Source organism: Catharus ustulatus, chromosome 2, assembly GCF_009819885.2.
Source record: "Catharus ustulatus isolate bCatUst1 chromosome 2, bCatUst1.pri.v2, whole genome shotgun sequence".
Lineage (NCBI taxonomy): Eukaryota > Metazoa > Chordata > Aves > Passeriformes > Turdidae > Catharus > Catharus ustulatus.
The window spans coordinates 85,201,447-85,214,161 of NC_046222.1; the positions used below are offsets into that span (position 1 = coordinate 85,201,447).

Sequence of the window (12,715 nt, forward strand, 5' to 3'; positions counted from 1 at the left end):
GGGAACAAAGACATAGAAAAAACACAGTACAAGTATTAAATATGAATGTAATGTGGAATTAGAGACCAATGGAGGTTTATAGTGTGTTACCAAACATATGAATCCCTCCAGGCAGAAGTCAAAGCACATCAGTCTAGATTTAGCAACAGAGAATCTACTGAAATTCTAGGTAAATGGCTCTAGTTTGATTACCATCACTGATGAAATTTCATTCTAATATTAAATGGAGGGTGTCCTGAACAGTCTTTGATGAAAGTTCTGCTTTGAGCACTGGGCTCCATGAGATGGCTTTGAAAGGCCACTTCCAACCTAGATTTCTCTGATTTTACAATGTTTGTTATATCAAATTTCATATTCACACAAAGAACTGCCAAGTCTTCTTCCACAGATGATCTTTGCATTTCAACGACCTGAAGCAAAATTGTTTGGCATTACGGACCACGTAACCTAGCAAATTTGGTAATGAACATACTTTGCTATTTTACAAGATATATAACATGGGAAATTTTGGGTCATGTTTCTCAGTATCAGAGAAATTCAGTATCTCACAACAGCATTGTTTGCCCCTGACATATTTGACACCTGTTAGTACTGGCAACAAAACTTTGATCTTGTGTGGAACTTCTGACCTATTCACTGCTGAGTCTACTTTGAAAGAGCTGCTGACAGCTCTGATTTTCCTATTTCTGCCATTGATATTGACACAGTGACATAAATATTATCAACAAGAGGCAGTGGCAGCAACAGTAGCTGCTGAAGACAATGGACAGCAGTCTATGGGGCAACTGAGATTCTGCAGTTCTTAGGAAAAAATTCTATTCCAAGGTATCACCTGGATTTACACAAGAATCATATTAAAACTGAAAGGTAGAAATTACAGTGCAATTATTGTCTGACCTAATGTACAAGTCAAATACAATTACTATGCTGTTTTTGGAAAGAAAATAAGTATGACAGAAGTTGTTCATACAAGGAGTTTGCTGTGCCCTGTAGCTTGCTAATAATGTACCTCTGAATTTCACATAAAGCTCATCTCCCTACCCTTTTTTAAGGTATGCAGAATATGCTTGTCATCTAGATTTAACTACCAAAGGGGGGAGAGAGAGAGAATTAACTCAAGAGAGTAACTTATTCCAGACACACCAGAGCCCTCCTGTGAGATAGGATAAGCATCCACTGTCTTCAGTGGCAAAACAAGGGTCCTGGATTCAGAGGTTTCACTAGACAGCTTAACTTTCTAACATTAGAACAAGGTGAGATAAAGTTCTTTCTTCCTACTGGTATAATGACTGCATTACTATAATCTCAGTACATGAAACTGGTTACCAAGGCAGACAATGAGATGAGTGAGATTTCCAAATACTGCTAAAATGTAAACACAGTGCCTTCTTACTTGCAAGATTTACACAAGGTGTAAATGTTAGCTCTGTTCCCATCAATACTAGTTTCAACACAGACCCCAGTGGGGCAAAGAGTTCATGCTAGTTGGTATTCCAAGTGGTGTTTTAGATAAACTCAATTATCTGCCTTACTTTTTTTCCCATTTCTTTGGGGAACTTTAATTGACCTTTAAGCAACACACTAATCTTATTGATACTATTTGGTTTCTTCATTTATTTTCATTAGGTAACAAATTGAATCTAGCAAAAGTACATTCTAATGAATTTATGCATTTTGTGTAATTAGATTGCAAATTGTATTAAATTTAGGAGCTGTAGAAGAGGCACTAGTAGGATTAAATATAAAAATATAGTAAAAACAAATCAAGGTGAATAATACAAAAAAGGAACCACAGCTTTGTTACAAATAATGGCTGCATATCCTGCAAGGATGACAGTTACTCAGAAAACGACTCTGCAGTATTTTCCACAAGCACAAATACATACCATCTCTTCTGTCCAGTGTAGGTTAAATTCTGTTTAAACCTCTCCCTTTTATGCTGGTTCATTACAGATCTCTGCAATAATATGCAAAATCTGTCACTTCTCCACTAGTTTTATGTCTTACAGATATAGGTATGTAACAGTCCTTTGCTGTAATCTTTCACAGAGAGCTTTGCAAGGTGTCTTGAATGAATGCACAGTGAATGCAAGGAAGATAGGTGGGAGGGTGGACAGTAGCCAATGTAGTAAAGACTGAGTGATGTGTTGGCAAAAGGTAATGATATAGACCAATGAGTAATGCAAACTGAAATCTACGTAAGGAGGACTAGACAAGCCAAACAGTAATTTTTGCTTGCTATCCTGAAATGTGTCAAGAAGGACTTCTGTTTTCAGTAATCTGTTTTGTTGGCTGGCAAGGAACACATTTACCTTGTCTTCATGAATACCTAAACGCCTGGAAATCTGCCTAACATTAAGACATATTAACGTGAAAAAGACTTTTTGACCTTGGTTGATTTGAAAATGTGTTATCTAGCCTGCCCAGAACTTCACTGTGGAGGAATATGGTGTGTACCTTACATGCTGACATTAAAGGTATTCTGCAACCTTCCAATCATTCGCCTCCTAGGGATCTTGAATTGCAAAAGATAACCCAAATCTTTAAGTGTAGGAGGTGTTTCTGCCTGTAAAACATATATCTTTTATATATTTTGGGGGAAAGAAAAATCACATCCTGAAATTTTCTATCATAAAAGCTAGCATTGTGTAATTAAAAAAACCACCACCACTCCACTGAACTAATTAAATCCATTAAAAAGAAAATACTTATTATTTTATTATCAGTATTTGCCTTCATTTTCATTATACTTTCCATCCTATGAGTTAGTAATGATGCCATGCATTTAGTCCAACATTCACAATTTATACTGAAAATTCTTACAAAGAAACCAGCATTCACAAGTGGACCATATTCTAATAAATATGAACTAATTATGAACTAAGTTTCTGACTGCTTTAACTGAGAGCTCCAACTACGCTTCCCGTGTGCTTTTGACACATGAGTGCAATTGCATACTCCTGACAGATCATCCTTCCTTGCACCTTAGATGTATCATGCTGCATGGAGTAACAACATTCTACCTATTTGGATAGCAAAAGCAAAGCTATAATGACTTAAAAATCTTCAAATGATATCAGGTGAAAATAAAAGAGATTTTTTCATCCTGAAAGCTTTCTTGAGGAGGTTTGCAGAACCATTTAGAAAAAATACAGTTTGACATTTGCAGAAATCTGAAAAGGCCATTATATTTCAGCCCACACTTGGGGAGACTACTTTCCCCATGCTTTATTCATGTTTACAGTATGTGTCAGTATAACTGTAATCACATTTATTGACAGAAATCTGTTTGATGATTTATTATTTTCCCTTATTGAGTATTATTCACCATGCCAATCCATTGCTGAATAATGGCCAGATATGAATCCTTCAAATATATATCTTCTTTAAAAAACCCTTTCCTTAGCACTGGGGAACCTAACACATAATGAATCTCAGTGCTTTCTCCAAAAACTGGATCTACCCTAAGCACTTGAAGGAAGATGAATGGGGCCTTGGTTGGGCTGACTGACAAGAAGAATCATAAGTCAGAATTAATCAGACATTTTTTGTCTCTCTTTCCTGCTCTTCCCCCAACTGAAAATGCAGGAAGAATCTCAATAAACACACTTTCCCCCTAGATAATGAATAGCTGCACAGCTATAAAACCCAAGTCTAGGATGATTCTAGAGAAATTAGAAGACACACATTAACTTAGCATATGACAGCCACAGAGATGAAGATTTGGAGAAGCAAGAGCAAGTGAATTGAGGCCTCAGGGAGAGCAGCCAGGAAAGTACTGGTGGACACTAGAGGAAAGTGATGTGGTAAACAGCTGTGCCAAAGGTCAAGGCTCAGTGAAGAACAATGAAGATACAATCCAGAACTTACTGAACAGTGCAGCTCAGATAAGAAATGGGAGTTACTGATAACAGAAAGGATTTCTCAGTAAAGTTAGGAAGAATCCTATTTTTCTAAATCCAACCAATGAACATAGTTAAAACCAGAGATTTTTTTATTTTTAAATTATTTTCAAAATGAGTCAATACTGTGGGAAAATTGAAATTTGTGTGAAATGTGGATGGGCAACGTTTTAATTTGGAATATAGGGTTAAAAAGTAAAAGTAGCTGATCATACCTGAAAATATGTAAATTGAGAGTGATAGAGGTCTGGATAAATATGGAGAGTGGTTCCAATTACAAGCAGCAACTCAAACTTGTGAAGAGATGAGCTGATGTATCCTGTGAAACCCAAACACCAGATCTTCAGAAGAGCTTCTAAATCAAACAGAACTGTAAAAGCAACCTAGACGGATATATAAAATAAGAAAGATGCATTCAAAACACTGAGTTAAATTTGAAGTTTCTATGTCATGATGTCTATCAGGGCTTTGTATGGGAAAAATAAAGATCTTCATAATATTTAACAAAATCAAACATATTCTAAACAGAAAAAACAATAATAGATCTCCCTTCATAACATTTTCTAGACTCAGCACAGACAAGTAGATTTCATGATTCAGAAAACATTTAGTAACAAATCTATCCAGATGATCTTTCACTTTAAATATATATACAAGAAATAATTAGATAACTTACAACTTTTTCAAAATATGAAGCAACACATATGAGATTTCTGAAAAATTTTAAGACAACTAAGAAAGACACCAAAGTTTGAAAATTGCTACTTCAATTGTCTAAAACATCCATAGTAATATGACAACCAAAACAGGCAGAAAAGAGGTAATGGTTTTAGGCACCTAAAACAAATTTTAAAAGGAGAGGAAATTCAAAGTCAGTCCATAATTAGTTAATTTTCACAATGATGTTAAAGAACTTGAGCATGGTGGGAAGAAAGGGGAGAAATCTACTTGTAGGGAATGACTTTAGGATTCTTTCAGAGGCCTTTCTTGAAATATTTGCACAGTAAAATGCATAATGTTCAGTTTGAACAAACACATAGGTGTACATCTTCAAGATTTACTTTCTCTTACTTCTCTCATTGCCAAAAATCCTTCTGGCTAGGCACACTTCCTCATATGCCTTCTTATTTTACAACCGTATATACTCTGAGATACTCTCTTCCACACTTTCCAACAGCCAGGATATGCAATGGAAATGCTTTTCTGTGACTCAGAAATGTTCCCCTCTGACCCTTTAGACAGGTTGAGGCCTAAAAGAGACCCTAAAATAACACTAGGTCATGTCTAAATACAACTAATATTTTCACAATGCAGTACAAATAAAGAAAATACAGCTTAAATCTCCTTTGAGGACAAGCATTATTATTCTATTAAGATGGAAACACTAATTGACTGTGGCCCATGAGGTCTACTGAATTTGGCAGGGGATAAAAAAGTTAGAGACTAGGATTTTAATCCTGACCTTGACAATGAAAATCTCTGGGATGCTGCCTTAAGTATTTACATTATTTAAAATTTCAACTTGACAGTCTATCAAAAATATGTATTTATCAATGTGAAAGAGAGAGGTTGTGAGACAGCCAAATAAATTTTTACATATTTCATGTGTACAGGATTGTTGCAAGCGGGAGTGAAGATGGAAATTAAACACTGAAGTTTATGCCATTTATTTATTCCCCCAGTCCACACAGATATTTACAATGAGTGCTACCAGCTATACGATATGGCTTCCTCAAGGCACGTAAAATAGTTATCAGGCTTCAAATGTCTGCAGAATGATTGAATCAAAGCTAAATGCTCCATAGCACACCAAAAATCTCTTCTGGAGATTTTCCGTTTCTTAGAGAAGAGACTATTAACAAACATTTGTGTATTTTCAGTCTCAGACTGTGTAGGGACACATTTATGCCCTTATCCTCAAATGCATCTGGTCAGTTTTTTGGCCTGCGTTCTGGGATCTCAAAGAGCTCTAGGACATCAATGAGCCAGGTCTGAAGAGGCTATTCCTTTACATGAAAATCTCTAAGACACAAGGAAAATGTTTAGCAAAAAATCTTAAAAGGAAAACTCACTTTTAATGACACAACATCTAACTGAGTCCTAAAAGACGAAGGGCATTGAATTAGGCAAAATGGAAGAGTGGTTAGAAAGCAGCTGGGATTCAACTCAGAGCAGGTGGAATAACAATGCCATTTAAATACACACATGCACACTTCAGAGCACATAGGCTTCCTATTAGAACAAGACTAACAAATATGATGTTAAGTGTATTTTAATTTATTCTAAAAATGTGTGGGCAGGATCATTTGCATTTCACATACTTGTCAAATGAATTCAAACCACTGGCACTTAAAAATGTATCAAATGGTTTGCATAACATCTGATTACATTTATACACCTGTCTTCCTGCTGACAGAGCTTGTATTTTTTTCCTTCCTTGTAATTAATTACAGGAGAAGATTCAGAATATATGACTAGAACTTTGTGTTAAGTGTGAAATGCAATACAATTTTATAGTTTTGTGAGGTTTTTTTTTAAGTTGGAATAATTCGTTTCATTGCTGTAGAGACACAGCAAAAGCAAACTCACATAAGAAGACAGATCAGAAAAAGCAGGTGTAACACATAAGCAGTTGCCAAGCAGCCACCCTCCATTATGTTGCCAATTCTGCTTTGGGGAAGCCAAAGAGAAGCTAACAGGAATGGGCCATTTCTCTGACAGCCATGTCCCTTTCGGTCACCTGGAAGCTTTATGGTATTAATCCCACCTTCATCAACATTACCTTTCGCTAGTAGCCACTCAACACTCTTTTTTGGCAGAGGCAAAGCTCACTATCAGTCAGCACCAGCAGTGACAGACATGTTTTTTTTTTTTTTTCTTTGCAACTGTGTCTTACTTGAAAGGTTATCAAGCTGTCAGGAAAGATAAGAATTCTTCCAAGGAGGATCAGTGGGATTAAGGGCACAGACCTCTAGCACTTCCCTCACTACCAGATTTTACACAGCATTCAATCCGTCCTTCATCCAGGACAGGGCAAAGGCTACCCAAAGGCAGCAGTGCAAAGGGACAGGTTACAAAAGGCATCTAGGAATGCAGGAGCACCTGGTTTTGAACTCTGGCATTCAGACAGTATTTGTAGGAATTTTATGGAACTCAAATAAGACAGCTAGTCTGCAACATGTTATAATGGAAGACCATATAAAAACAAACATCCATCAGTATTGTGTCAAGGTATTGAGCACCTAAAGTCAGCATCCTTATTAAAAATTAGCAAAGTGTGTTTGAAGCTCTACTCTTTCCAGGATACTGCACTGGGGTTTTGAGTCATCCTGTTAAAATTCTGGTTTTGCTTAATCTGCAGGACTGATGCACACTAATTGAAATGCCTGTCAGAACCTCTTATTTACTATATAAAGACAAAAGTTTGTTTTTGGTATTACAAAATTATGCAAACAATGGGATCTGGGTATAGATTAATTTCTTTTATCTTTTTGTTTAACCTTTGCCTTCTTGAGTTTGTCTTTTCAACAATGAAAACAGGTTTCTCCTCTTGCTAAGGGGCATCACAATAAATTCATTTAGATTTGCCCACTGAGTTTAAGCAGACGTATTTCTACAATTCTAGGCCACTACAACATGTGATACATAAAATGGACCAAGTGAGATATTTTATTAGACATGTCTTCTCCTAAAACCAATCAGTTTCCAAGACAACTTCTGGAAAACATATCAGAAAGTCAGATATACTTGCTGTAGTCTATCTGGCCATTTCCTTTAGCAAAGTGAATCCTCACCACTGTTGGCAGCTCAAGTCAGCTCCTACTGAAGGAAAAGCTTTCTGTAGCCTACTCTAATGGAAAAGACAAAAGAGCAACAGCAGTGAATCCTGCTCCAATTAGTCTTCTTCAAGCAAACAAACATTGTGCAATAACCTGCATTGCCTGAGTATTCAGGTTCTACAAGGCTTTAAAAAATATTTCCTTTTTACACCCTTTGTGCTACAAAGAACAAGTTTCACAGCAACCAAATAGGAAATTACTCCAGCCTATCAATTTTTTTCTCTCTCTCAGGATTTTTATTCTTCTACTCTTCTGATACTTTGCTCCTCCTTCTATAAAATACTGGAGATTTTTTAGTCTCGTTTTTATAGTGCCTCTAGTTAAAGCATCACAGGATTAAAATTTTAAAAGAAAAACAAAGCCAGAAAATCCAATAAATGGACATAAGAAATGTTTTACAAATAAAAAATCCAATCTTTCTTTATTCCAGAATACTTTACCTTGTATAGTTGGAAATGTAAAAAGATAAACAAATGAGTTTTTTGAGAACCTCTCCACTAAGAAATCAATTATCTTAGCTATGCAGAAAGAGAAAAATGTATTGTTAAAGAAAACTGGACATTGCTTATAGGACAGAATTATAATATACTAGTCTTCATTATATACTCACCTTGAATAAACCCTGGCAAGTATTTCTACTGGAAAAAAAAACCCTGCAAACTTTAAATAAATGTTGAAGAGATTGTTTCTAGCACTGATTAATAAAAGCATAATTATACTATATATTCAGAGCCAAAATAGAAATAGGACAGGCAATGTTCTCTATTTTGAATATAAATAGAATAAATGTTATTTTGTTAAGAATCCAGGCTTCACTTGCTGTATCATGGGCACAAAGCAAAAATGCCTGCTGTGAAGAGTTCATGGCCTCAGGCTTTAATGCTGACTTAATTATTTGTTTCCAGCCAAGGATATTGTACTGGATTTGCCTGTGACAGAGTTAATTTTCTCCATCATAGTTTGTATGTACTATTTTGGATTTGTGCTGGAAACGGTGTTGGTAGCACAGGGTTGCTTCAGCTGTTGCTGAGCAGCACTCACACAGAGTCAAGGCTTTTTCTGCTCTCAGCCCACCAGTGATGAGGCTGGCGGTGCTCAAGGAGCAGGGAGGGGAAACAGCCAGGACAGATGATCCCAACTGAATACAAGGATATCCTGTGCCACAGGGTATATAAGGCTAGAGGAAGCAGAAGGAAGGGGGGGATATTTAAAGTGATGCTGTTTGTCTTTCCAAGTTATTGTTATGGCTGATGGAGCCTGGCTTTCCTGGAGATGGTTTCCCTGCCCATGGGAAGTAGTGAATGAATCCTTTGCTTTGCTTTGCTTGTATGCATGACTTTTGCTTTATCTATTAAACTGTTTTTATCTCAACCCCATCCCAGGGAGAGTGAACAAGAGGATGACAGGGCTCAGCTGCTGGCTGGCATTAAACCATGATGGAGATTAAAATGAGTTTCCCTGTCCTCAATTCTACCGTAAGATCTGTAGAGCATTTTATAAGACAGCCCAGCATTTGCTGGTTTTATTCCAATGTCTTCTTTTCAGGATAGTAATTTTCATGTTCATGTTGTTTTTCAAATAGTCTTAGAACTTGAGATAAAAGAAAGACAACACATTTTACAATTATTCTCGTAATTGTTGTCCATGCCAAAATTGACTCAATATTCATACAAATTACAGCAATCCCCAGCAGTATGAGAGACAATGAAGAATGATGCAACACTGCTGTCTTTATAATCTTAATCTATAATACATTTTTAAAGGTTTGGATTCTGGTGCTGTTTTTAGCAGGTTTTTTTCCTCTTCTGTCCCAGAACTGGTGAACTCTCACCTTCATATGATTTTAAGAGATCAGATAAAAATTCTAAAACTAAGATTAAAAATATATATCAACTCAACCTTCCTTAAAAAAGGAGATTAATAAAGCATTTTATTGTTATGGACTAAAGGGTTCAAAGTAGGGCATGCCAGTCTGAATATCAAATATATTTAGACATAGAAAACCACACAACAACCAAAACCAGAGAAACAACCAGGAACATTCTGCTATCACTCACTCTAGTCAAAGAATGACTCCTCTGACTCCAAAGAACTGTAACTATTGAAGTCACGGAAACTACAGTAAGCATAAAGTACAAATGTGCCCAATCCAGGCAAGGTTCTAGGATCTCTAGTGCCTGCTCTACAGTAATATCCTTGACCAGCTAATTACTCAAGAAGGCTCCCTGTCAGAATGTCACTTGTACTTACACTCAAATGGTTCAGGAGCACAGACTCTTCCTTTACAAAATTCATGACTGTATAAATAGGTTTTTTTTTGTGGTGTGCTCTTGCAATTGCTGAAGCCGACTATTTGTAACACTATTTTGGTAATGCTTAAGGACCTTCTGGCAGCTAAGTATCTATATCAAATAAAAATTATTTAGGAAGAAGTTCCATATTAAATTTTTGAAATACAGTGTTTTGTCATTTTCTTGAAGTTAAATTCTTCTGAATGTGACATTCCTGCTAGAGAAAGATAGCAACTCAGCAGCCTTGCATTGTCTGCAGATGTTATACTTAAGCCTCAGCTCACTACCACTAACATTTTGTTTGAGGAAATTACCTTTCAAAAGGTTGTAAGATAGGGCTGTCAGCCATTGTCAGACAGAGGAAGTTGAACAAGTTAGCAAAGAATTCTTGGAATGCTTAAGGGAATAAAAAATTACCCACTAAAATGTTCTTGACAATATTTTACTTTAGCTTATCTTGAAAATTACGGAGATATTAGTTTCAGCATACTCACCTCAGCAAGGTAAAATTCATCATATTGTCTCTTGAAATTTTCTCCTTTATAGTAGTTGCTAGCAGCAACAATCACATCAACAGCAACCATGCTTAGTATGAACATATGAAACACAGATGACCTCATCATTTTCTACAAAAGAAAAAGTAAATTTTATCATCAAAAGTAAATTTTATCATCAAGATCTATTTCATTGTCAAAACATAATTAGTTATAATAAAAGCTATAATAAAATATTTTTTGTACTTTTTAGTTTTTATTTGCTGGTTGACTTCTTACTGAAGGTTTATAATTTATTGTGATATCCATTACTTTAGTATGTTTTAAACCATAAAGAGCACATCTAGTCAGTTGGTCTTTAATACTCCTGCATTATGATTTATTAATGCAAATCTCAAAGACATACTGTTCAGGAAAAAGTTAAATCCTTTCTATCTTGTGCACTGCTTATGCTCAAGAAACACATGTTTAGTGGATTCACCTGATGTCAAGCTACTGCCTAAATGAATAAAACACATCTACATATAGTAGATACATCTAGCCCTATGAGCTAAGAAGTACTCGCAGATAATTCACATATCTGTGTACTTAATGCTTTGCATCAATGCTGCTGCAGCCACACAGGAGAGAAGAGAAATAGAGGCACACAGCAATGTCCAGAGTTTACATCTGTGAGATGCCAAAACATTACTGACAAGATACATAAGATGTATGCAGAAGTTCAAAGAAGTAACTTCTAAGCCCCCACCACAAAGGTCATGGATTTATTATTTACCCAGAAAACTTAACCACTTCCCTCACTGGATCAGCCACAGTAGAAGCTAGAGTCAAACACACAGAACATACTGTTAATTAACATTAAAAAATCTTTGGATGACTGGTCACTTATATTGACACTGTTTTACAAGTTTCCACAAGTAATGCAGTTCTGGTTTTTAATAAGAGTAAGTTATGTACCATTATTGTTCCTTGTGTTTGTGTGTAAGTTGTACTTACAGTGGAAATGGCCATTTTTATTTGTTCCTGAGTTTACAGGTAAAAGTGCCTAAAAAAATTTCAGGAAAAACAGAACTCAAAATTTAGATGATCTCAGCCTCCTTTAATCTTTTCCCTAAAGATTCTGGGTATATATGCTGGTTTATGTTCACATAATTACAGTAAATTCACGAATACAAGCCGCACTGAGTATAAGCCGCATCTCTGGGTGTTGGCAAATATTTCGGTTTTTGTCCATAGATAAGCCGCACACGAATATAAGCCGCTCTGTCGTTCGCAGCGAGGACCCGCGTGCAATTAGTAACAGAACCGTGGCAGGGCGGGGTTTACTGGCTGAGCTAAGGCTGTGCAGGCTTGGCCCGCTAGGGGCCGCTGACGGGGTCAGGTGGCCCAGCCCGGTACTGCCGCTCGGGGCCGGCCGCCGCTGCCCCTGGGCTCGGTCACCCTGGGTCGGCGCTACCCCGCGGTGGCAGGCAGGGACGGAGCTTCCCCCGCTCCTACGGCAGCGGCGGCGGGCGGGGACGGAGCTTTCCCGCGCCCGTGGCGCCGGCGGCGGGCGCGGACAAAGCACCCCGCCTCCTCCCCGAGCCGCGGCAATGGCGGCGCGCACTTCCCGCCCCCCCCCCGGGCCGCGGCAATGGCTGCGCAGGGCTCCCGTCGGCTCCCCGAGACGCGGCAATGGCTTGCGCGGGGCTCCTGTCGGCTCCCGGAGCCGCGGCAACGGGGGCACCCCCCCCCCCCGTCGGCTCCCCGAGCCGCGGCAATGGCGGCGCCCCCCCCCCCGTCGGCTCCCCGGGCCGCGGCAATGGCGGCGCCCCCCCCCCCCCCTCCTCCCCTGGGCTGTGGCAGAGGAGGAAAGAGAGCTCTCCCGCCTCTCTCCCCACCCCCCGTGCTGCCTGCAGGGAGCCAGGGCAACACGGCAACACTGTAACAATTGCGAAATGCCGGCTTTTACTGGCCGGTGCTTGGCTCGGCACTCTGGCTGGCACGTCTGGGGTTGTAAATGTCAGAAAATTATTAATATATTAGCCGCACCCGACTATTAGCCGCACTTCCGGGTTTCCACCAAAATTTTTGTCAAATTGCTGCGGCTTGTATTCGTGAAATTACTGTACATAATTACTTATGTTGGAAGGGACTTCTTGAGATATCTAGTCTGGTGCTGCCTACATAAGCAGAGCAGGTATTCCAGA

The 12,715-nt window shown here is 38.3% G+C and overlaps 1 protein-coding gene across 1 annotated transcript in view; it reads right to left on the bottom strand.

Moving 5' to 3' along the window:
* The window catches only part of NALCN (sodium leak channel, non-selective), a 235,583-nt gene that overhangs the window by 103,570 nt on the left and 119,298 nt on the right, over positions 1-12,715 (bottom strand). The window contains 2 exon segments of the mRNA XM_033051319.1: positions 4,118-4,285; positions 10,527-10,658. Of these exon segments, the coding sequence (XP_032907210.1) occupies positions 4,118-4,285; positions 10,527-10,658 (300 nt within the window).